Source organism: Coloeus monedula (genome assembly GCF_965178545.1).
Source record: "Coloeus monedula genome assembly, chromosome: 7".
Lineage (NCBI taxonomy): Eukaryota > Metazoa > Chordata > Aves > Passeriformes > Corvidae > Coloeus > Coloeus monedula.
The window spans coordinates 4,641,877-4,668,815 of record NC_138787.1 but is presented as its reverse complement, the minus strand read 5'-3'; the positions used below and the strand labels follow the sequence as shown (position 1 = coordinate 4,668,815).

Below are 26,939 nucleotides of genomic sequence, written 5' to 3'. Positions count from 1 at the left end.
CTTGAACCAGATATGCATTTGAAAACAAACAAACAGTAAAGGATGATTATTGACAAATGTGGCAATATGACAACAGAAAGTGAATGGTGCCAGCGATTTATGTGCTCCCACTCCCAACACCGGGAATATTAGACTTCCAGCTTGAAATAATTACTTTCTCTTGGGGTTCAGGAAGAAGAAAGTGTTGCCTTTGGGATTTATCCTGCCTGTTACAAAGCAAGAAAGAAAATATATTATATGCAGCTAACATAAAGGTTTTGAATTGTGCTGTCATATGCTGTGTGAACGAGAAATTTTACCTTACACTTCTCTCCACCTTAATTGGCTTTCTTAATGAACCACATTATTCCCTGTCACCTTTGTTTTCTTGTACTGTTGCTTCCCAGGCAAACGCTTTTGCAGTCTTCTGACTCCTGGGTAGATTGTTTTCTTGGCGGATAGCCATTGTCTGGCAATGCAGTGAGTGTGCCTGGAGTGCAGGGAGAGTCACTGGGGAAAGCTGCACTTGACACTTCAGTCTGATTTGTTACTTGGTCTTGGCACAGTAAAGCTTCTACCTCTTCATCTTTTAGTGGAAAGACTCGAAGTTCCCACAGCCCAGACTGAAAGGAAGAGTAGGAGTGAGGTGAAAAAGGGTATAGAGGATAAAAAGGGATTTCAGTTGAGTCTGAACTGATTAAGTCTGTACAGAATCATCTCCTATCAAGTAACAAACAAGTGTCTTTCTTTACAGTGTTTGCAGGGCTCTTCAGATAAAGAATAACACTGCTAGGCACCAAGATGTAAGCTGGCTTCATAAGGTTTTGAACTAATAATAGACCCACTCTTGAACAGGCAAGGAAACTCTTTTCCACAATGCCCAACCATCAGGATACCTGACCCCCTAATGACCAGGCCTCTCTGGAACCTTGGCCAACACCCCTGAAAAAACCCCAGCCTGAACCCAGTCCTTCCATACTCACCTCAAAAACATGTGCCATGTGTACTGAGCAATGAAACTTTTACCTGTTGACAGATCTGGCATTAATTTACAAAACACAGCAATATAGTTCTAAACAGGAGTACTACGTTCAGTGCACATTAACTAAGGTGACAGCCTGAGATTCTGATCAGTGAGACAGGAGAGTTATCTTCAGGTTTCTTTGTTGTCACTGAAGAACTGACCAGACCTGGAAGCTATTGGAAGCACCCACCTTCTCTTCCTGGCTCTCCCTGCAGAGTGGTGCCATCCCTGAACAAACAGAGCTGCAGGCTTCCAAAGCTGGGACAGGAGCAGGGTCAGCAGCACAATGGTCTTTCTGCACTGAGTCCTGGCTGTGTCGACCATCAGCATTTTTGCTGTAAGATCTAGTGCAGAATTAGAAATGAGTTTTAAGAGCTACTCCCTGCCCTTTCACATTGCCATGAGCAGTTCACATTTTCTTTTCAGATGTTCAGTTTCTTCATACATGCTGCCTCCATTCTGCTTGTTTAAACCAAAAGAGCAGAGGAAAACTGGTGTGATTCTTGACAACCTTGTTGGCTGGAGCCAAAGCAAAGCACTATGTGGAGGAACTAAGTGGATAAAAATGGGTGGGACAGGCACACTCTGGCTGCAGACAGATAGTAACTGGTCCCACTCCTGCATCTTGCTCCACAGGCTCACCAGAACTGTGATTTTGAACAAGAGGAATCAGTGAGCCACAGGCTGTTCCACTCGGGAGAGCAGCATCACCTACTGGAGCCAGTGGGGGGGGTCCAAACTGCACTGTCAGCACTGTGCCAGTGCAACTTGAGACACAAGTCCTTGGGCTCTCCCTTATCACTTCTGCTCTGGACTCAAGTCCAAAGCAATCAAAAATGTAGTAAGACTAAAAATTTTGACCTACTTCTAATAGAAATTTAAACTAGATATGAAATAGTGGCATGCATCTGAAATGCCAGGTGGAAGCTTGACCTTGCTCATGTCAATGAGCAGTTTACTTCTGAATTCAAGCACTAAGATTTTACCAAAGAGTTCACAGTTTCAAAATTAAGGCACATACAGAACTTTTTACTTTTCAGTACACTTTCTGAAGTTGTGAGGTTTATGTTCAAAATTGCTTAACAGGATTCCTCAATATGGCTTAGCTCTAGTTTTATCCTGCATTAAAAAAAGCTATCTTTGACTATTTATTCCTAGTGTCATGGTTCACTTTCAGCCAAGAGTAGACACAAGCATATGATAAATAGCAGAAAAAGTTATCCCAACATTTATAGGCTGTTTTTTGTCCTGGCAGATTGTGAAGTGATTTATGGGAATCATTGTCTCAGGGCCAAACTGCAAATGCAGCTTTATGACATTTGTTCTGATATACACTACTTTTTGCAAGACTTTTAGTGGTTCTGTTTAAATCTGATGAGTTCTGCACCAGATGGCAAGCCTGTGAGAATGAACACAATGACTTTCTAAGTGTAAGGCCCCTGGCACAGCCCAGAACTCTTCAGTAACACATCTTTGAACACTGTGGAGTTTCATCTGAGTCAGGCGAGGGAAGAGGGACTCATGATACACTGGGTGGCTAAAGTCATAGTAACTGGGAGTGGCACAGTCTAGCAGAGCTCTGTGTTCAGTGAGGGAGGAAGGTATTTGTTTAGTTATGCCAGGTCACTAACATGCCCAATTTCTGTTAGTATGCATGCTTCAGCACTGCCTTCCCTTTCCAGCCACTAAGTCAAACATACCTGGTACTGTCCCTGATGAGTTAATTAATGAATGGTGCCCTCATTTTCAAACTTCTCTGTGACAACATTTCTGACATTGCTGTACTACAACCCACACCAGGTTCAATAGGAAGGCTCTTATCAAAGCCAATACACCTGCCTGCTGTTCCTCCTGGGCCAGCGGCTCTGCTCCCAGAGTGACCACCTCGCACGCTCTCTTTCTTCGTACTTTGTGTGACGCAAGGAAAAAGCTTTGTCTGACAGGTCTTCTATCTGTAACAAGACACAGGGAGAGCTGTGCTGTCATGAGCATCACTAAAAACAACACCAGCCAGTATTGTATATAATTCCGCAAAGGTCTATTCAACAAACAAGAAGAGGCAACACAATGCATGCTTGCACTACAAAGCACACTTACATGCATTCAGTTTACGAGAGCTCTGGTGTATGGAATGCTGTCACATTAGCTTTATTTCTTTACATGTCTGTGGTTGATCTGAATGCATATAGAAATTACACACTTTCCATGCAACTAACACATTTTTCTCTATGGTGAGAGGCAGAAAATTAAGAGGACAGGTATTCATTTGCAAATCAAGGCAGTGTTAGAAGTACATAATAAAGACAGGCAAAAATTCCAACAGTTTCCAGAGATTGCTTTAGGAGGCGGCTGGGAGGCAGCAGGATTTGCCAGGTGCTCTTTAAGCACTGAGAAATAGGTTTGAGATCACCAAGGACTTTGATAACTCCACAGAGAGGAAGTCGGCGAACCTGAGGTGCCACATTCCTGATGCAAAACCAAGCAGAAAATGGCTTCTGCTTTGAAGAGACTATTTCTTACCCATGACCCCCAGTACAGCTTAAACCAGCCTTAATGCAAGTACTTTACCCGCTCATAGTAAAACAAGAGCCAGCTTTTTAGGTAAAAGATGTAACTATTGCACCCGACCTTCCCTGTGAAAGTACCATCTGTGTTTCTCCAACGGCAACACACCAGGAAGTTTGTTCCTTAGCCAGGGCTGGCCAAGGAGCACTTTGCCGCCCCTCCCCCTCACTCCCCGATGGCAGGGGAAGCTCTTGGCTGGACCCCTCCAGTACAGCTCACAGTTGTTTCAAAGTGCTCCAAACCATTCAAAATTCACCTAAAAAGCTGAGGTTGGCAGGAGCATTTGAGTGCTGCAGCCAAGGAGTTTATGCCAGCTAGTCCTAACTCAAAAGCTGAGAAATCCTTGGAAAGAACCATTCCTGGTCACACGATCTGTGAAGCTGCACTGCCAGATCAGTCCTAGACAAGGATCATACTAACAAGTGGGGTGTCATGGAAAATAAACTGCATTTCTTTTTCTAAAGCAAAATCCTCAGTGGTGTTGTACATGTAACACCATTAATCTTCCAATTGAGCCTACAAAATAGAGAACCAAATGCACAGTCCTCACTGCAGTGCCAGTTAGTGCCATCAAGACACTGGCACTGCTCCACTTTGTCATGGTTCTGTGGAAGCCATCCCTGTATTAAGTCTCTTAGCACCAAGGTGGTTCACAGTCATTGGCAAAAAGTACAATGGCAAAGTATCACAACCAATCAGTATGATCCCAAAGGCTTCATTTTGGTTGGAATCAGACACAAGACCTATTTGTAGAACTGTGGCTGCCCAGGTCCTCCTCAGCCCAGCACTCGACAAGAGCCTTCAGACAAACAGGCTGCTTTGTTTGCTCATCTCATCACTCCTTGCTGAAGGCTCCTTCATTGCTTTTATTTATTTATGTTAAACACAAACCACTTTGTTAGCTGCTGGTTTCCTTTCATGCAAGTGAACTTAATGGGCTTCCTCCTCTCTCTCAAATTCACCAGCTCTGTCACTTGGAGAGCATCCAAATGGGGCTACATCTCAGTTCACATTTTGTCTTTCCAAGGTCAATGATGTATAGCATGAAAGTGAGAATTTTATGAACTACAAAAGTGTTATTCCCTTGGGGAAAATTCAGGATTTTTCTGTGCTCAGATTTCCTTTGGAGTAGAAACAAAAGATAATTAAAAAAAAAAAAACTTAAGAATTTTAAAATGCTTTTCTTAGCAAATTGCCAAAACTTACCATGCTGGGAAGAAATTTCATTTTTAACAAGCTGCCATTCAAAAATCAAAGTCCACATTCCTCTCCAAGTAGAGAGTTTTGAAAAATACAGAAATAAGCCTCGTTTGTTTTCCATAGCTGGTGATGGCAGATTTACCCACTTGTTTATTTAAAATGAGTTTACCCTATTCTTTTGAACACTAAATTTTCTTATTTAAAAATTATACTCTGTTCTATGGATAAAAATTTCATGTTGTCAGATAAAAGGTCTCTCTTCTTGGTTCAGTACAGCCTCTGCCCCTCCCCAGCTTTGTAAGGCTTTATGTATTTCCTCTAACAGCTTTAGGTTAAATTAAAGTTCTGTAACGGGAGAAATTTGGTGATTTTTCCTCACTAAGGTTAGTTTGAAAAAGGACAAAGGAAGTGTCATTCCTCAGTGGATGGATCTGGCAGTGATGTTGAGAGAAAAGACTATGGGGAAGGCCTGTTTGTGAGGCATGTCTAATGATTTCACCCAAAGAAAAATAAGCTCTGGATCCCCCCATGAAACTACAATACACTGTGCATTAATGTTGAATAGCACCAGGAATATTTCTGAAAGGTTCTCAAAACAACAAAATCTGTGTTTCACTCTTTGGCTCCACAGGAAACTCTGAGTCATAGGCCATGAAAACACTTATACAAAACTAATTGCACAAGGAATTACTCCAAAGAACTTGTCATTACTAAAACAACTACAAAATAAACTCAAATGTTACAACTGTGCCTTTCCAGAAACTTTAACCTGGACAAAACAAATCAAAACAACACGGGAAAACCTGTGCCACACCCTCCCATGCCTTAAAACAGTAAGACTGCAAATTCATACATGCAAACCAGGAAACTCAAATGTTCTATTTTCAGAAAGTATTTTTAGAGCAAGTAATAGAGCAGACATTGACAGCAGATTAACTTTTGCATTGCCAATTTTGTTCTTATAGAGCAAAATTTCCAGAAACAAAAATGCACCCACAAAAGGTAAGTTTTTTGTTCTCAAAGAAACAATGAATCTGCCTGACTCCCAGCAAGTGCTGAGATTCCATCCTTGAAGTGCGGCTCATGTGGAACATGACAAATTGGGGACCCCGCATTTTTTTGTAACTTAGTAAATGTTGGGTGCAGGTCTATTGCATGGATACAGGTTGTTGCATTGAAAGCCTCTAAATGAAGACAGAAGAAGAAGAAGAAGAAGACAAGGAAGACAAAGAAGACGAAGGCGATGAAGAAGAAGGCAGTGAAGAAGATGATGATGGAGACGACGATGAAGAAGACGACGAAAAAGAAGACAAAGAAGAAGACGAAGAAGAAGGAGGAGGAGGAGGAGGAGGAAGAGGTTATCCAGTGGCCGAAATTCCTGACTACTGCTTGACACAAGGACAACTCTGAAGTTTTAAATTTAGCTATGCAGAAGATAGAGAAGTAAAGAAACGATTATGTAGTACCACAAAAAAAATTTTAAAGTTGTGTCATTTCCAACACCACCACAGGCTGCTATGCAGTGAAATAAAGAGCATTTTATATAAAAGCAGAAAGTATATTTTGCCTTCCCTTGTGTTAGATGAATGACCTACTGAAGCTTGCCTTGACTTTAGCACATGGAGTGATTTCAAGAGTGTCTGCGTGAGTGCAGAAAATGCCAACAGGTGATGGTGCTGTTTCCTCATGTCTTTTTACTCAGTAGCAAATGTAACTTGGCTCAAAGCTAAAGGAAGTTGAAGAATTACGATTAATCACCTTTTCTCAGTACTCTGAAAAACATCCAAACTAATTAACGTGATCCCAAAAGAAAGGGGGAAATTGGTAAAGGATAATTTACACAAACCAGATCTTTAGCATTTTTCTCTTGTCCAGTATCTCTCCTCCTCATTCTACCCAGCAGCTGACAGATGATACAGAAGCAGTGGGCCACAGCGGGAGGCAAAGCTGCTGCATTGTTAAGTTATTTCCTGGCCAGAGAATGAATCACACAGGATTGAGTCATGCCAAACACAAATGTACTGGGAAGGCTACTAATTCAGACATTAGCCCATGAGCTTCAGAGAGAGACCTTGAAGTCCCTTCAGCAAAATACATTAAAAGCACGAGACAAGTCATCTTTATGGGATCTGAAATCTAAACAAGAAATCCACCGAGTCCAAGCAAGCAAGTCTTGAAGCCCTGAATGCAAATCACTTGAAATTCTTCACTCCCCCCCAGATACCAGGACAAAGAGAGCAATGAACAGTAAATGCTCAAGGGGCAGTGTGCCATTGCTACCTTTATTAGTTGTTCTCCAAATGGTTTAATTAAATATCCTTGCAGAAGAGTTCTCCTGTGTGTGGAATTTGACCTTGTTAAAAGGAAGAACAGGCATGTTTCCTGCTAGCTGGGATGGTACTAACCCAGAAGCCGGTGGGTGGAAGTGACATAAATTTGACCACAGATTTCACAAGAATTTCTCAATTACATTGGAAAAGGCAGGGACAGAGTAAGCTTTTCTCTTCCTTCCAGCCCAAGAGTATGCTGCCAAGTAAGTGCAACTACACCAGGTAAGGCACTGAGACCACGATGCTCTCCTAAAGGAAAGGTTCTGGAGCAGGTAGCTACAGACCTAGTAAACCTCTGAGGAAGCTTGTGCCTTTGTGGAGAGTATATTTTCTATCCCAAAGGAGTGACATAATGATTTGTTTATTGAGTTTAATGTAACCTTCTGCACTGCTACCTAAATGGCATCTTTTTCTGCTGCTATGGCAACTAAACTCCTGCTGTAGAAGTTCTCTCAAATAGCAGCTCAAGAACAGATATTGTGGATAAAGGCAGGAATACAAGTCCTACAGTTACAATTGGTGATAGTGGCAGAGACTGGAGGGAGATTAGAGATGTCCAAAGGACACCTGAGAGATTTCTGGAAAAGTAGCCGCAAAAAGATTGAAGGACAGAAAATCAGCCTGAAGACCAGACCTGCTGATATATTCACCCCGAGGTTAGGAAATGCCTCAAACCCCTGATTAGGGGAGAAAGGGACCCCCAGCTGCGAAGTCCATGGACATTCCCTGAAGAAAAAGGTAGATTCTTATGTCTGGAGGAAGCAAAAGTAGCCCATGATGTGCAAATGTAGCTCAACAGGCAGGCAGGAAATGCTGAAGGTTATGTTGTTCCTGACAATGCAGAAAAGTTTGCTCCCAACAGGAGGGTTGCAGGAAAACAAATACTGAAAAGGAAACTGAGGAAACTTGCTGGACCCACAGGCAAGATGCCTAATTACCATTTGAAGAGCAACATGCCATAGGAACTGGCCATGGAAGGAGAGGATGAGAGGGAAGGACAGCACTGCACCTGCACTGTAGCAGGTGGCCCCGGAAGACAGTCACACTGGAAGAGGCAGCATTACAGTGCTCAGGAGCACGGTGGCAGAGCCTGAGCCAAGGGACCCTTTGGGAGTGCTGACTGCGCAGCAGCAAGGGACAGAAGAGCCAGGCAAACAATGAACCAGGAATATTAATGGTATACTTGCATTTCTATCTTCCACTGTATGGATAAGACACATTTTCACAATCTGATACTTAATACTTTATTTTTGAAACTTGAAATTTACTGGGACTTGTATGAAGTCAGTGATTTCAGAAAGTATGTACCAATTACCCCAATTATATATTGTATCTTAAATAAACCTTGTGGTTTAATTAAAATACAGCCTACCTCTTCTTCATCTGTTTGCGATTTTTCTAAAGGTTGAAGTTTAACAACTCTCCAGCTAGAAATAAGACAAGGAAAATCAAATTAAGTTTAAGGTGCGGATAACAGATGGCTGAAATTTGTATTCTTCTTTCCCAACTTGGTATCTAACCTTCCCTTTTCCTAACACAGTCTTTAAGATATCCAATACAGTTGTAATAATATTTTTCAACTTAAAAGACAATTAAAAAGCAAATACGTATTATGGATTTAAAGAACAGAACAAGTATATTTAGCACTTCAGGCAATGTGCTACTAAGACACTGAAGTAAGCAGAGGAGACCAATTACCCTGCTTTTGAGATCTAAAGATGTTCTCTTTCTAAAACAAAGGAAAAAAAGATCTATAGAATAATGGATTAAAGGCCGACACTGTATGAAAAGAAATAAACCTATTCTACTGCATCAGAATGGCTAAATTTTTAGAAAATATGCTAAATCCATTTCTGTTTAATTCACTGAAAATAGTTTACTACTTTCTTATGAATACACAAAAAAAGACAGCAATCTCCAAACAACCATTCAGAGCTTGTCAGCCTGACGTTATACTAAAGGCCCTAACTACAATTAAGATTATATAAATCCACTTCTATTTTTAGCCAGTCTGTGCATCTGCCACACCCCCGTGTATTTCAGACTATTTATCCTGTGCTATCAGCTATCCAGTGTTCCCACCACTTCAGTCACATGAGCTGAAGTGCACAGATAAAACCCCAAGTGCATGAAAGATCATCTTAATATTATAACATTTTCTAACTCCGTCTTAATTGTATTCTTAGTTAATGTTCTCATGTTCATTTTCATGTCTTTGCAATTAAGGAGGTTGTGAACAAACCTTGGAGTAAGGATTTCTTTGTACTGTAGTTTCTCCAACTTTGATGGTGCTACCAGCGACATGGGAATAACAATGTTGTCTATATCATAGGAGCTCTCACTTCTCAACCTCCTCCTGGAGTTGTGCTGAATAATAGAATCAACACAAGAGATCAGCTCAAATCATAGGAAATACATGCTAGCAGAGAAACATTAGAACTTCACATGGAGAAACCCTGAAATTTAGAACAGTCTGTTTCCATTAAAGTAATAATTTATCTGTTCTTTGCTGATGGTTGACTCAAGGGAATAAAGGAGTGTGGTCTGAACTATGTGGAATGCACATTTAAACTCAACTCTGCATTAAAACATGACAACTTATAGAGCACCAGTATACCACCAGGCCTAGCAAAACCACAGGACCTAAATCTGAATATTGTTGTGAATTTTGCGTGAATTCCAGTAAAAGAGTGTGTTTTTGCAGGGACTTCACTGAGCCAGAGTTCTGCTGCTCCTCAGCAAATCTATATACCAGGGACTTTGCCTGTATTTTTGCTCAAAGAGTTTTAAATAGGCAAACTGAGACGTAACAAATTCTGTGACTCTATTTATATATATTTTATATATAAAATGAGGCCATTTTCTATAGCTGCACCAACAGAAAGGGCCATAAGAGCCCTAGAATTGTGTACATAAACTGTTCCCAGTCTAAAACTGGGAACATAAATCATGGTGTATTTAATGAAATTCGGGGAAAAATAAAAAAAGAAAGGCAAAATGCCAATAAATCAAACTTACACTCCAGTTATATGATCTGAAAAATTCTTTTACAGCAAGTATCTGTCTTAGAAACACCACATACTCAATCTGGAATCAATTAGTTAATGTAATCCACTTAATTCACTGTAAAAATGCTCTGCATTGTCATGTGACACTAAATCAGATGTAAAAGATGTGTGGCTTTGGATTAATTTGCACAACTCTGTGTTGGTATTTCAGTTGAGACAGTGACACATTTTTGATTTACCTGTGATGAAGTGCTATGAGTGGGCCGAGACATGGCACTGACACTGCTCGTGGAAGCAAAACTGTTGTGGGACTCAGGCTCTGCATGGTGGAAGGAGAATGTCTCAAATTGAGTGCTACTTTCACCTGTCATAAAAATAGCAATAAACAAGACATACCAGCTGTTGGCTATTAGACTGCAGATACTTTTCCATACAGTTATAGTAGTCATTTCTAGAAGCCCACAGTGAGCCACTTACCATTTACTGGATACTAAAAAAGCCATCTAAATGAACACTTGCTATTCATCCTGTCATTGTTGTTCCACAAAACTCATCCCTCTTATTCTATGAAGGATTTCTTCTCATGGAACCAGCTTCATATGAGCAAATCCTGACTCTTTTTCAGGAGCTGTCATAGACTAACAACACAGCAACTGCAATCTGACTTAGATGCCCCCTGTTCCCCAGCAGCACTTCTCTAGTTGGGGTGCATCTCACAAGTTTTCCCTATTTCTTCCTTAATAAATGATAATTCTGGCAACAAGAGTAACAAACAAAATCAGTTTAGATCTCCAAACCAATAGCGGTTTCTTCTGATTCACTGCTCCAGACAAATTGTAATTCCTGTTTACTCCCATTCAGTTCCAGCATAAGCAGCATTTAGGGGGATTCAGAATTTAACCACCTGTTCTGCTTTCCTTCTGTATCTTAATTTCCAGTAAGAAAGGAGAACTCAGACTTAATATACCAACAAACAAAAAGAATGAGTGTATTCCAATATGGAAAAAGAGGTAAGACTGATCCTAAAGACTGTATTGCAGGCTGGGTCAAGGTCATGAACTCCCGTCTCCCTGACAACACAGCTTTTGTTTTTGGCCTTGTTCATTAGGCTGACCTTCCTCACGGTTAAATTCTCCTAGACAGAGCCCAAATTAGGAATAAATATGTAGTACTACACCCATAGGACTAATAAGCTAGAACTTGTGCTCCTACTCATGAATGCACCACAGAACAGTTTTCTGGCATTGGGAGACTATGATCCTCATGATAAAAGACTACTTTTTTGGTTCCATTTATAAAAAAAACTGAATACTGTTGTCAGAAGACTAACGGTAACTTCAAAAAGTTTATAGCAAGACATTTTCTCTCTTACTAGTGCTCCCAAGTAATTCCAGTTGTTGATCTCAGTGTTCATGACTACACTTACAGAAACTGAGAAACACTGTGTCAGCATCCACATCTTGGGGACCAGCAAGTGGTCAGGGGAGCGGGTGGCATGGAAAACAGGATCACTGGTGGTGAAAGGGGATAGGGCACAGCACCCTGTTGGAGACAGGCACAGAGTGTAAGAGAAGCCTGTACAGCAAAGGCAGGGCTGTACCGCACATGGGGAAGGATTCAAAGGACAACCCTCATCTAAATCCAAGGCAGTTTTCAGTGCGCCCCCGAACAGCTTTTATTCTGTCCTAAAACTTTGTAATTAATTGGGTGGTCTTGGTTTGGGATTGTGGGTTTTGGGGTTTGTTTTAATCCTAGATCATAATTTTTTATTAATTAATCTCTGCAGTAATTCCTGTATCTTCACCTCTAGTGAAAGATTACACTATCAGTTTTGCCTGGATATGCACCAGCAGTTTATTTTTCCACAATGTTAACTGATCATTTATACCTTTTAATTCTTTCCTAAGAGAAATTTTAAACTGATACGGTTTCCCCTCTTCTCAGTAACTTATTTTCTTCAAATGTCTTGTGAAGAATTTTTCCAAAGGTTTTCCACAAGTTACATAAATGAATCTGTAACAGAATCTGTCAGGCTTTACGTTCTAACAGCCTGGAGAGGTAAGGTGCCATTTATCTTTGCAGTGGTAAGCTAAATTTTTTATCCTTACATTATCACATTATTCTACAGAATTTCAGGGCCCTTCCTATTAATTTACCAAGTGCTGAAGTAGAGGCTTAAAATAGAAAGGCAACAAGGGTAAAAACACAGTAATAACTGGCTATCCTCAAGTCCTCTTAACAGTCTGGAAGGGATCCAGAACCACAAATGACAGTACACAATGAATTAAATATAGTGGACCAAAGATACTACAAATAGTAAATGTTTCATTGGGCATATGATTTAACAGGTAACTCTGTAATTCAGTCTATTTCACTGACTACTGTAAAAAAAACCCTTTCGTATTAAGAATGACACCCAGTATTAGAAGAACACAGCTGGAGTGCTGAGCAGTTTCCTTTAAGAGTACTACAAAAATAAAATACAAGAAGCTTGTCTCATTCTGTATGTACATTTATGAAGAAAGATGATTACTATGCTTTAAAATAGCAAATTATTTTCATGATGTTCTAAGTCCATTTCTTCCTAAGTTTCGTAACAGTATCCTTTTTGGAGATAACTTAAAATTAATTCTCAGAGCCCAGTGGTATTCATACAGTACATATTTTAAAAGATGTAGTGCCCTCTTACAATACTATTTTTCTCTTACCTACTGCTGTCTCACTTAGATGCCTTTTCTTTCTTCCTTCTGACAGCTGGTCAGGTGTTCCTAACACCAACTGAGATTTGGAATTAGACAAACAGCCACTGCTCCATTGTTTGACAGAAACATGTGGATTTTGGTCTATAACAGAAAAAGCACATATCAAGTTGAGAAATTACTTTTCGTCGGTACAATTTACAGGAAATCCCAACTGCTGAACTATTTATAATGGAAAAACCCCCAAACTTCTGATAGGAATCCAAATAGTAACAGGACTGCAGTCAGGCACCTGGTCCAAACTCCCCCCATTTGTAGTGTCCTCCTACAGCTCTGGTGGGATCACCTCAGTGCAATAAAGGAGAACCTGACACTGTGGTCTGAGAAGAGACTCCTCTTCCACCTAAAGCTACCTTCTCCGATAACCTGCTTTGTGACAAGTTTATAAACTTCACAGCAGAAAATACTGACAAATGAATGAAAAACGGCCTTGCAAATACTAAAATATTTTGCTTTACCTACCATTGTCAGCAGATACTTTAAACTCCCCTCCCAAAGATGAGGTATCAGCAGGTTCTCCTTTGATGTCATCCTTCCTTAATAATGTTTCAAAGTATATGTGAAGAGGAATATCTAATCAAAAAAAAACCAGAAATCCAAAGGAATAAGGTCTCTATTAGAAAGATGGCAACCTCTGAGCCAATGAATTATGCAACATCACTAGAGGTCTAGGCACTGATTCACCCAACACATTCAATATAATCTGTGAGCAATATTGCTAAGGACTGAAACACACTCTGGAGGATGCTGAGTGAGAGTAAGACTCGGGTCTTCCCTCTTGACCAGCTCCTGAACAAAACCCAGCACAGCAAAGAGCAAACAGTGCACTTTTCCTGTAATGTGAAGAGGCTTCAGGTCAGCCTTTTGGGTTCAATTAATGCTTTTGGAAATTGTTACTGCTGGGAGCCTATAGGTATTTTTAAGGTACATTCCTTCTCTGTCTCCCTGGAAAAGTCTACAGCAGGGCGTCGGAGCTCTAATGCAGAATTAGCCTGCAAAACATTTCAAATGAAGGAATTTACCCCCTGTTGTAAGGCAGGAAGGCTTTTAAGAAGAAAAAAAGTCTCTCTCTGAACAGCCTTTCTGGAAAAAAAATTACAAGAATGAAGAGAAATTTAGTTGAAAAAAGTGTCAATGTAAGAAGTAGGCTTGACAGCTAGTACATTCAGAATGAGGACTGTGGGCAGGGCCCAAGGGTGGGCATTAAACTACATATATTTATACACAGTCTTAGCCTCATGTGCCTTCAGAATGTGCCAGGACAAAAACTTGCAACATATTTTGCTAAATAAAAAGAACAATTTTTTTCAATTTTATATGGATCTAACTTGATTGTTTTGTCACAACACCTCAAGGTTTTTGCTGTGTTTCCTATTCTACTTCCAAGTAAAACAAAGAAGGTCTGAAATCTATATTAGTCACAACATTTAAGTAAAGAGAGAACCAAAACATTTCTCCTATTTTGTTGGGGGTTTTTTTTGGTTGGTTTTTTTATTTTTAAAACCTGGGGAACCACCTGGGTGACTGAGAGAATTTTTATTACATCCTCCTGTATCTTAGTCTAAAGGGCAGGAGTACTTGCATCAATCAATCCACAGATTAGGTGCAAAATACCAGAAACCCATACTTCTTAGATACAAACTACAATTTTCCAGTTATCAAGGTACAAGTTGAAGGAGGTGCTGTTATGTTAAAGGGATGCTGCAACCACTGATGTATCTTTAGGCAAGATCCTTGGTAATCTGGAAACTGTGAAAGGAAGACTTGGACATAGGGACAACTATGCTTCCAGAAGGGACTACACTAGTGAGCCAGTCCCACTGCACTATTTACTAGATTGTCTGCAAATTATGATTCACCTTTAAAGCAAACCACATGAAAAAACAAGGTGAGAGAACTGCATCTGAATCTTGAATTCCTCCTGGCACACACAAAAAAAATCAAACTCCCAGAGTTCCAAAATGAAAAAAATGCCAACAATGTATTTTAACACACAGAGAAAGCGAATGCAAACCCCTTTTCTTTTACTCTGCTGACAATTTTTATATATAAGGATGTGGGCAGAGCACAAGCAGTATTTTAAGAGAAGTTATTGCTCTGGAAGGGGATAACCAAGAAAGCTGCAAAGAAAACATGAAATGGCATCAGGCTACAACTTGGAAAATTTCTACCATGCATTTATTCACAATAATTCTTTCACATGAAAGAAAATGTCAAATAGACTAGTCTTCATGAGGAGGTAGAGACAGCAAAGCACACACAGTAAAGCATAAATCTAGCCTCCTTCAAAAGTGAGGACTGCACTTGAACAGGACATAGTAGGTCGGTCTTGTACTTTTTCCCTGTCTCAACTATTAATAGCAAGGCTCCTGGAAAAGAGAATGAATATTCCTTGAGAAATATGTCCCTGATACTGGCACGAAGCTAAAAACAGTCTTCCTCCTCCATCCTGGCAAAGTATCCAACAGTAGCCACAGCACAGTCCAAAGCTTTTTAGGTTTTTTATGATGACAAAGTTTTTTTGAGAAAACGAAAGGTCAATACTCTTGCTACACACCCCAGTCTCCCGAGGTAAGAATGAACACAAGTGGCACAGACTGTCATTGAACAGATGCCTAAACTCCTGGGGTCCTGCTGGGGTCAGAGTCACAGGGGAAGCAATAGAGAGTGTGTGTAAAGGAAGAAAGATTTAGGTCATGTTTTTCTTACCAGAATAGAGTTCTACTGACTGGGATGTTTGCTGTTGCACTCTTGGAATGAGTGTTCCATTTCTCCTATCTGCTCCTACAAGAATCTCCTCCTTAACCCATATATGGGATGCAAACTGCCAGAGCTGAGGCTTTCTCTGGATTTCCTGTCCACACGTGGGTCTTCTCTACAGGCCAGTGACAAGTTCTCCAAAACCAAGCCTTAAGTTAATTCCTGACTTCCCAATATGAGGCTGCAAGTGTCTACACTGTCATTCTGGGAAGACAGTGGGTTTGATTAAAGATTCAAACAATTTCATGGCAGTCCCAGCCTTATCTTCAGAATGATTTTGTGGCAAAGAAGCCCCCCAGAACAGCATAATTCCTGTACTGGTCAGTAATTACCTGGAAATAGATTTTTCCTAAAACAAAAAAAATCCCACAAAAATTCAATCCCTTCTGCTGATAACAGCATTTAGGCTGTTATTTTCAAGTACCAAGTACTGTCAAGTTGCACCTGCACTAATTTTAGGGCTGAGTCACAGACAACATCATCTACATTACTGTCCAAAAAGACTAAAAAATCAGATGACAAGAAAGCATAAAACTTCAAAGATAACCAAAAAGGCTGACTATCACAAAAATAATTAGAAAACCTAAATAAAGATTTTTAGACCTACTCCGAAGGGCCTGAACAGAAAGAAAGTTACTTATGAAAACAACACAGCCATGGTATGGTGGTGTGCTGGCAAAAGCACCATCTCTAAAGAACACTGACTGAATTGGAGGCACCATGAAACACCCAAAGCACACCTTTTTTCTGACCAGTCTTTCAAGGTTGTATGCATACTGCTGGTATGGGAAACCTAGAAGGTGTGTTTTTCAAAAGTCAGGGTCAAGATTTTCATTCAGTCTAAACTCACGTATTTTGTCAGTGTGAAGTATTCTGTTAAGAGAACTAAGTCCTAAAAATCATTGAAAAGACATGTTAGTCCATAACCTCTATAGCTGTCACAAGCACAACCACTCTGTTAAGAGCCATGGCACTACTTACCTGAAGGGAAGGATAAGACTGGATGGAAGGAAGAGTCCAGCTCTTGCACATAATCTAGGATTTTAGATTCTGTGCTGTACTCACTGCTGCTGAAAGTGGAGGCTGGCACCACATATGGCAACTGAGTTTTATACGGAAAGGAGGTATCTCTAGATGGCAAAGTCTGCAAGAATACACAGAAATAAAGGTTAACTTTTCCTTTACTCACGTCCTTCAAATTAGACCAGAAGAGGGAAAAAACCTAACAAACCAACAACTCAGTGAGCGACACTCTTTGATATGTGAACGGGAAGAATATTCCAACAATCTTCTGATAGTCTAAATATGACTTACTTCACTTCTTACAGACAACAGTGCACAATACAAAGGATACAAACTGCTCCTTCAATTAGGACCAGGAAACAGCTGTCAAAGCTTTCAGATAACATCTAACTGTTGCCAATCATTATTTTGCTCTATCTAATGACAAACTAACACCCCTTAAAATTTGATTCCAGGATAACAGGCATGATACAAATACAGAAACAAACCTAACACCAGACTAAATAGAGAAGTCTTGTTCATTTATCCCTGTAGTAAGATTCTTAGTATCAGTATCTCTAGACATCTTGAGCTCACACATTTTAATGCAAGAAACTATACTGAACATTTTGAGCACAGTGTGTACTTCCACAAACCAAAAAGGTAGTCTTTTCCTTGTTATAATTTAAACATCAGATAAGCAACAAAACAAGATACACAGCAATAAACATGGAGAGGGATGCATTAAGAATTGATTAATAGGTAGTAAACAGGAATTACTAGAAAGAGGAGAGGTGCAAAGAAAGATTAATTTAGCTGCTTGGCTGCAAGGCTTGTTAAAGTATGGAAGGTAAAAGGATGGATGGCACAGAACTGGTAGATGTGAGGTAGCAGGACTGAGGCAAAAGGCAGGGTGAAAATGGACAGGAATAAGCAGCAGAGTCCATGCCATAGACTGAGCTCTGGAAGACTGAAGGAAAGAATTGAATGTGATGATACAAGACAGCAGCAAATAGTAGTCTGTGCTTCGGAAGTGCTACAAAAAGTACTTCAGGGAAATAATGTTGCATAAGCTACTTTCTTACTGGATATTTGTGGTAGTAACCCCAAAGATACTAACATTTTTAAAGGCTTTTATAAGTCTCTAATATTTTGCCAAATGCTGCAGATCCTGCAAATGGGAAGGGAGACATAGGGACACTGGAGTACTTCAAGGGTCTCAAGCCTACCACTGTGCCAACAATCACATTTATCATGCCCCAGCAAACAGTTCCAGTGTAAAAATCTGTAAGAATTAGTATGACATTTTCTTGTGACTTTTTATGTAAACATGTAGCATCAAAGGTAAGACTATCAAAGAACATTACTTGTATTTTCTGTACTTCTGCTTTCCGAATCTAAGAAAACTCTTTCTCCTGCCTGAAATACTCCAGGCTGCACTTTAGCACTGCCATTCATGCATTAGTGATGCAGTGATTATATCTACCACATAAAATCCCCTCCACTTAGTGAAAGCAGTCCTTCTGTCACATGGCATCAATATTCACAACCCACATTATCTCAGAAAACATTACATTAAGAAGTTCCCCTTTCTATCTCTTCCTTTCTTCTCAGTTGGTAAGTTCCCTATGTTGGTACTCTATCTCAGGAACTACTAAAATCAAGTAAGCATGTCATGATGCTAGAGCAGAGAACACAGTGATGGTGGGGGAGGTTCTTGTATTTAACTTCTTTTTCTCCAGGAAAACATTAACAGTCCTAAATCCACCTTGATCTCCATCCACAGGTGTATGCACAAGTACTTTCAACTTAGCTTGGAAACATTTCTTTTCTAGCCCAGGACTCCTTCAAATTAATGTTATTTTCCTGTGACAGACACATGGGACTTTTCATCTGTTAAACTTTAAACACCCACAAAGTGTTGGCAGAACTGAGTCCTGTGTTTGGAATTACTAGAGGGATAAATGCTAAAGCAAACTTAATGTTTCCCATTATATGGATCACTACATTAAAGCTTAAAGAGCTTTTAGGTAGTTGCTCTACCTCAATGCACTAAGGGCTTGCTTTTCAAAAATGCACAAAAGCATATTTCCTCTTGATATTTGGATTTTAGAAATGAAGTAACTTACTAAATCTCTACTCTTTAAGCTGCAACAGCACTTCTTCTGCCTGTCCTTTTTTTTTTACAGAAGTGAATCCACATTACAGTAAATAAATCTCTCACTCATTCTTTAAAAAGAAATTCCCCAAAACTAACGAGTAAAATTACCTATAAAGTATAGAGGTAAGACCAAGACATTCTGACATCCAACTTTTTAGTCCTGTAGTGGGTTGAACCTGAGCTGATGGACAGTCTTTTAGACTAATGACGCTTCTCACAATTTACATATTTAAACTGCACGGAAAGGCGGGAATTTCCTTTCGTTTGAGCTTGCCTGCTGGAAGGTGGGGGTGCCTCGGAGCCTTTGGGCCCTGCCGGGCTGGGCCGGGGCCCCTGCCCCCCTACCACGCCGTGGCACGGACCCTGGGTCAGTGGGGCGGGGGGAACTGTCTCAGAGCTGCAGGCAGTTAAAACCAGCCATGGACTGCCACACAGGTAAATCCATCCAGCGCGGCTTCCTGGGACCGGCGGGCCCCTCTCCTCTCCATGTGGAGCCGGCAGAGCCAGCAAGAGCTGGCGTAGCCTCCTGTCTGCAGCCAGCACACCTCACGCTGAACTGAAGAGGACGCCATGCAGCCAGCAGCACACAGGGAGCGAGGCTTTCTCCGCCGTAAAGCCTGAACAAGAACGCTCTTCAACATGGCAGCTTCAGTCAGTGAGAAAGTGAGTCATGTGAGACGAAGCTGAACATGGCGACGGGAGAAAAGAGGGCGGTGCCGCGATTCTCGCACGTATCTTAAAAAACTTCTTGCATGCCATGGTAAGAAACTGTAATATCACAAACTGTTTGTCTCTTTAATCCATTTGAAGTACATGGGGGGATGAAAAATTCACGTGACGAGTGCCTATGCCAGGCTACGTAAAAGCGGTGAGAGGTTTTTTAGAGAGAAAAAAAAAAAAGCCTTTGTGTTCAGGCCAAAGTAACCCATCCTTAAAAAGATTAATAACCCCATGTGATAGCCTGTGTTTGGCAGTGTGAAGGGACTGTGAGATTTTCATGGAAGAGACGTCTTAACACCACAGCAGATTGTTTCTTTCTGGGCGGGTCTGCTGTTAGTGGCAGTTTGGGAACCATGTGCAGCTGAAGAAAACCCTTTTTTCCTTAAGCATATGAAAGAGACTTATCAAGAACTGTAACACCAACTAACATCCCATGTTCTGTTACCCTTTGTGTGAGTTGGGTAAAAGGAGGAAAGTGTTGGAAAGGAGGAGGGGGTTTGTTTTAATTTCTTGTTATTTCTCTTTACTTTTAATTCTGTTTCTTTGTACTGCAACTGTTTAAGGTTTGTGCCTGCTTTGCTTTCTCCTAATTCTTATCTCACAAAAGAAAAATAAGTTAGTAATGGATATTTTGAACCAAACTCACTACAAGTCCTTACTCCCTTTTTCTTGCTTTAATTCACTTTAGCCCCAAACACATCTAGATTATAGCTTAAAGCTGAGCCTGCTCGAAAACATGCATACATGGTCAAACAACCTCACAGTCACAATCCATTTTGAAACTGTATTAAAATCTATTTGCCAATATCAGTAAATGGAAAATTCTTTTCTTCACCTTGCCTGTGGTGGGAACTACAAAACCTAATGCCTGAATTTGTGCCTTGAATGCTCTGCCATCCACACCTAAGTAATGAAATCTTTCATTAATACAAGTTTTTAATCCAAAAGAAAATACAGAATTCATAGAAGGAAGAGCAATTTTATTTAAATGCCTGTGAAGCTACTAGGGAAAAAAGCTAAGAAATTTGTCAGTGTCTGTGTTCCTAGCTACTGGATCTGGTTTAAATTTCTGACGGAGTAGTTTTCCAATGGAAAATGCTGAATTAGTGAAATCAAGTTGTTTGTCAGAAATATTGACTTAATCAACTCTTGATGAAAAAATTTCAGAAGCTCTTAGCACTAAAATGAAAGCATTTTACTCAAAGAAAGTGCTTCAACTTTTATTGAAATAAAATGGAAGAATTGTTTACTGGAAAACTAGACTCTCCCTGCTTCCAATTCCAAATAGAACACAATCTACAAACCAACTGCCTTTTACAGTAGTCAATTATTGAAATTTTAACATAGCAACAAAAAAATCCAACAAAATCCAACTGAAAACAAGCCTACATATATATCCATTCAGCCATGGCAATGACACAGGAACATCATGGCACACACCTTTTAGGACACAGACCTCTACAGCAAACCCAGCCACGATGCCAACCCTTCAGAAAGCAAGAGAGATTACAAAACTCTTACCAATCTTCCCCTTTTGCCCTTGCTATACTACACCTCATACATCTCCTGAAACATTTTTCTTAATTACTGAAATACAAAACCTCATGCTTCCTGAGCTTGAACAGATATGAAGAATAATATTACATAAAATTCATTGTATTAGAGAAAATTCACTGTATTTAAAAGGAAGTGAGGAGTGTGCAAGTTTTAAATATTCAATTAAAATAGCAGCTCTGGTTTAAACTTATGAAATGGAATGATGTCAACCAACAGAATCTAATTTTCTAGAGTATTATGAATTTTGAACTTGGATTTTTCCCCCTTAGTACTGTTTTACTGGGTTACAGAAAACATAGAGAGCAATTAATTTTGATATTCAAAACACTTCTTGTGCTTGCTTGTGACAGACTGATGCATTAAACAAAGCACAACTGGCTCATGCCTCTGTTTTGAAGGGTCAGAAGGCTGAACTCTACTGACCATCCTATCCTCCTGCAGAGAAAAAAGTGTGAGTCTATGAAGCAAGCCATAACTGAAAGGAAAAATGTTTTGTGCTCCCAGTTAAAAAATTGTGAAGTAAATCCTCAATACATGGCTTCAGCTACTGATCACTAAAACTCCTACATTTTGTCAGAGACTGAAATATTATAGTTTATGACTTAAACATTTTCTTAAAGGACTTTTAAAACTGTATTGAAAAAGCTGCAGAAAGACTGCTGCACCCCGAATGGGGCCCTGACTGAGGCCTTACACCTCTCGCTGATGAAGATAAGATAAAGTAACAACTCAGGGCTGGGGACATTCACAAAGCACAGGCTTAACACCTCCAAGATGGAGACCACAGCCCCAGGACTATCAGCTGCCAGGCTCACACAGACCCCTTGCACCAAAGGGTGGAGGGAGGAGAGGCTTTGGGTATCTTGGAAAAGCCTCTGGTCAGAGGCGCAGTGACTGCCCATCCTCCACTGTGCAGAGGAGCCCAGCTGAGGGGTCCTCACCCAGGGAGGGGAAAGCTTATCCACAGCAGAAAGGGGTGACATGGCCCATCACAGGGGCCCCTCTCAAAGGGGTCCCCAGACCCAGCACCAGAGCACCAGAGATGATGCAATAGACCCTCAGTGTTGCAAGGGACAGTGTCAGGCTAGCCCCTACAAGAGAGGCACGTGGGCGTTCCCACCTGGCCCGAAGTGTGTATTAATCCACGGGATTCTGCACTCTTTGGCGTGTGGTGTGGCAGTGTGTGGTGTGGCGGCGTGGCCATGGCGGCGACAGGGGACCCTCACCACCAGAAGACCAGATGGAGGGGAGCAATGAGACATCGTTGGGACCCTCGGATGGGTGATATACTTCTACCTAACCCCTGTCACCTCTCCCTGTCCTCTCACCCCCCCCCACGCACGTTTCTTTCTCTATTTCTTTCTTTCTTTCTTTTCTCTTTCTTTCTCTTTGCCTATTATTAAATAAAATATATCAATTTTTTGGCATCAGCATTTAATCTCGTTTGGTTTTAATCTCGTTTCTGGGAATAATTTGAACCTTCTAAGTTCTTCCCGGTTTATGCACAGAGACTTAGCTTTCTTTGCTTTTCTGGGTTTATACTGGATTGTAACACATTTTTGGAAACATGCCCAAGTGTAACAGTACAGAGAGCCACAGTTCAATTATGCCACTGTGTGCAAATCCAGTAAGTTAATTAAATTAACTCAAATACACTGTGCTGAATACCTGTCACATCTGCTTGTGATTACTCTTATTAAGCCCAAAAAAGCAAGGAAAAATGCATTTATGCTTTCTACAAACACACTCTCAAAAGTTTTTAGCAATATCAAAGAAGAGTTATCTCCATCAGTATTAAAAACTTCATTAAGTTCTTCAGTAAATGGGTAGCCAACTATACTGCAGAGATTTAATTATAGGATTCAAGAGAACCTCTGTGTGGGGTGGCTGACAACTCCCCTTTGAACACCAAAGACATCAACTTTTAATCCTGTGGTACAGATCCAACTAATAGAGCAGCCTGCTTCCCTCAGTGCTTTAGCATCTGCCTTTAGGACAGCCCACTTCTCCATGGCCTCCCTCTTCTGGACTCAACAACCTGCTCAGAGCAGAGCTATTTCCCTCTGGCAGAACATACAGTTCCACGAAACCTTGTGTTTCACAAGGTAAATGTGCAGGTCTTAAGTGCAGAGTGCTTTTGGGCAACACACAATACACAGACAGTGAAAGGTTAATCTGAAAGCCCCCAAATTACCAAGTAGTGGGAGAGAAGGTGCGCAAAGCATCTAAGACATCCCTACATGGGAAGGTGCACAACAGATGGTGCTTGCACACACACCCCTGCCGTATGTCAGATCCTCCCTTCCAGATGAAGTTTTTCTAGCAGTCAAATAGACAGACCTTTCCCATGCACGTCAGGTACAGGCATGCAAGCTGCCCCAGGACGTAAACAAATTCACCTGTCTCTGGCCCCTCTAAAGCTGTCAATAAAAATGAAGTGGCAGATCCTATGGCAGAGACCAATTTTTTTCCAGGAAGAGAATGTGGAGTTTCATAAAATACTAATGAAAACTTACTCACATCCATGTTGTCCCAAATTCAGATTTTTTGCTCAGTGTCCTACAAGGAGTGATAGCTGCTACTGTTCTTGGAGATCACCCACCTCTCCTAAGTATACATGGAGTTTAGTTTCTTTAATCCTGCAATAAGCCAGCGGGACTTTCACCTGCTCTGTAGAAGTGCATGCTGTCTTCTACATCCTGAAACAAAGATGTTTTGTTCAACTAGAAAATCAATTGAAAAATCAAGGTTAGTGCTCAATCTTTGACCAGTTAAACCAAAAGAAAGAAAGATATGTTAATCCACAGGGATATCTTCTCAAAAACACCATGCAGAAATTAAGAGTAGATGTGATCAGTAAATCACTACAGAAATGTCACTAAGCTAAAGGTGTAAGACTCTGGAAAGCATGAAGGTTTTTCATTCTGAAGAAAAAAGAATTCACAGGCTTACTGGCTTGCCACAAACCTCAGAGAGGATGGATCTAGTTCTGCTGGAAGTATCACAGAATTGCAAGCTAGACGTGTCCATCCTTCCTTCCTGCCTCCCTCCCTCATAGACAAAAGCCTTGTCATATATTCAGAATAGCTGAATGCATATGAGAACTTCTTTTCCCACTCAGGTCTCATTGATTTTTAACTAACAGAAGGCCTTATTTTTAAACTTCAGGGTTAAAGTAGCAATTTCATCAACTACTATTTTCACTTACAAACTTGGTAACCACGGGATTCTCCTCCCCAGACCACAAGACTGACATATCCACAGAGGTACCACACCACTTGCATTGAACCAGTTTGCAGGAGACTTGGCAACCAAACAATGTTTTTTCAAAAGTCAGCAATGCCAGGAAACTATGCTGAAGCAGGTGATGGAGCCAGTATCTAGGGTTACCAAAGAAGAGGATGACAACCAGTAGACTCTGGTCAATGCAACTTCTTTCCTCCCAGGTACAGACCCCTAGCAAACAGCAGACATTTAGCAAGTAAGATAAAGGCTATGCATGGATATAATACAAATTATATGTGTGTGCATATATATATATATATATAAGTAAAAATATATACACATTCTTTCCAAAAACCTGAAAATTAACAAGACTGGGGGAAAGACCCACTTGTATTTATCAAGCGGTGTCAACAAAAAATACCACAGGCACTAGGCACGCACTGGGAATGCTTCTGAACACAAAAATCATAGAACCAGCATGAGATTTAAATGAAAATAAGAAGCTCATACCCTCGAATTTAAATACTTTTCTCCTGTCTCCTTTCAGAGCCTTCTGGACAAGCACTCACTTTTTTTCCCCCCTTTTTTTTTCAAACCACTAAATGAAAACAGATACTCTTCTGCTCTTACTTAACTCCAAGTTGAGACTGCAAAGAAGAAAATGTGGCAATATGCAACTGCAAGAGTTGGCAACATTATACCAACTGTTTGCTTGTGGTGTCCAAAATGTAAGCTTTTGCACCTCAATTCCCAACTTTCAGGGTGCTGGCACCTTTGCAAATTTGAATACTGTTTTCACCACATGCCTCAGTCCCCACAATCAACTCTTTCTCCAGCAGGTGGGGATACAAATACAATGAGAATTTTCAGATTAAAAAACACCACCATGCTCTACAACTCTGCAAAAAAACAGACAGAAGCAAAATTGACAGTACTCCGATCTCACTGCTCTATTGTCTCTTACCTTTATTTAGAGCTCTATAAAGTTTTTATAGATTAAAAGTCTACATAGCCTCAATGACATCTCTTGGCAAAACATGACTTGAAAAAAAGTGGAACTAGTATCATTTATTAGGATGTTAAATGAGAAACTAATAAAATATACTGGCAAAACAAACTCCTTGTTATTAAAAAAATCCTGCAGCAAGTCACACATAAAATAGCAAAAAAGAAAACATCTGGGCATGTCAGCTAAGCAAAGACCTCTCTGAGAGTTTCTGACTAGTATGACACTTGTCTGCTTTTAGAACTTTTAGTATGTCACAGACAATTTAGTTCCTTCAAGTGCAGACAAAAAAATAGCAGGAGACAGAGCTACAGTTTTCCTCACTATAGGAAAAGCATTTGCAGAAACACCAGGCATTAGACTGGACAATCTGGGGTGGGGGAGGAAGGCAGGTACAAATGCAACAACCACCGAGAAATGACTCAATAGGTGTTTCCGTCTTACAGTCCTGACACCGATTTGCTACTTACAGACTTTCTCTGTTTTAATGTTTCGATACTTTTGACCTTCTTTCTTAGCATTAAAACTACATTACACACATTTTATAGGAGACAACGATCCAGAGATTTTGACTTGCCAGCTGTAACAACACAAATGAGGGGCAGATGCAACATTTTGAACACAGCACTCTCAAACTTCCAACTCCCAGCTGCAAACGTTGTCTTCTCCTACTAGACACACCTGCAACTTACTTCTTTGTGCTGTCCTGCATGCAAGTTTTATCACTCATTCGAACATCATGCTGAAGAAATGCACCACTACAGTCATGTCCTCTAGACTGAAGCACAGACTGCAATCCAAGGGTTTGTTGTGCATGACTCACAATCAAGAAATGGCCTAAGCTCTTACCAAGCGATTTAGACAAAGAAGAAAGATACAAAACAGATTCCAGACCCAAATGATGACTCAGGGATCATCTTGTGGTACTTAGTCATTCTGAATGAGGGGACGAGCGGATTTGGCCCCAAAGGATGTTTCAAGTTCCTGAGGATATTGGACAGTGACACATAAACCAAACACCTTGCATCCTGTTTTATTTATCTGCGGTCTATCTTGTCAGTCTGGAAAGTCTTCTAGAGTTTCACAGACTTCTGTATTTTCTTTTACATACTACCCTGAGCAGGGGAAGGTGTAGTCCTCTTCAGAAAAGAAACAGCAAAGTAGAGGACAATATAGGACATCTCTCCACAGGCAGTGAGAGGCTACTAGGTCATAAATACTCAGTGTAAATGTATGTAGCATGGCAGTAGATAAGAGAAAAAAATGTGGCTGTCTTCCCAGTGACCTTATGAACTGACAGATTGCATAGCAGTTCACTGTTTCATACTTTACTTTTCCTAACATGGATGTGAAGGGGGTGAGGGGGCAGAATGAGCTTCTCAAATGAATCTGAAGAGATGTGAGGGATGACACTCTGAATGCCGTTCAGATGCATAAAGGCTACAACCAGTCCTCAGAATGAGAACCAACTGCAAATTCCTCAAAGCTATCCCAGCATTTCTTAATGTTCCACACATAGAGGCCTGCATTTTGCTGTGATTCTCTGGTCATAGTTCTTTAGTCACCATCTTGCTCAAATTACTCTGCAGAGTAGCATATTCCCTCAGCACTGCCAGGCACTGCTTGCTGGCTGTTCAAACCAG

The 26,939-nt window shown here is 40.6% G+C and overlaps 1 protein-coding gene across 3 annotated transcripts in view; it reads right to left on the bottom strand.

The window, feature by feature from the left end:
• Positions 1–69: 69 nt before the first annotated feature.
• Positions 70–26,939, bottom strand: part of KANSL1L (KAT8 regulatory NSL complex subunit 1 like) — a 57,060-nt gene continuing 30,190 nt past the window's right edge. For 2 of the 3 annotated variants that reach the window (XM_082285165.1, XM_082285166.1), the window contains exons 6-15: positions 16,607–16,769; positions 13,328–13,438; positions 12,815–12,949; positions 10,346–10,470; positions 9,341–9,465; positions 8,471–8,525; positions 2,843–2,955; positions 1,194–1,347; positions 300–602; positions 70–206 (exon numbers count right to left, since the gene is read on the bottom strand). In XM_082285165.1, the coding sequence (XP_082141291.1) occupies positions 354–602; positions 1,194–1,347; positions 2,843–2,955; positions 8,471–8,525; positions 9,341–9,465; positions 10,346–10,470; positions 12,815–12,949; positions 13,328–13,438; positions 16,607–16,769 (1,230 nt within the window). In that variant the 3' untranslated portion in view covers positions 70–206; positions 300–353. The remainder of the gene's footprint in view (positions 207–299; positions 603–1,193; positions 1,348–2,842; positions 2,956–8,470; positions 8,526–9,340; positions 9,466–10,345; positions 10,471–12,814; positions 12,950–13,327; positions 13,439–16,606; positions 16,770–26,939) is intronic. The other variant, XM_082285167.1, reaches the window with a different exon arrangement.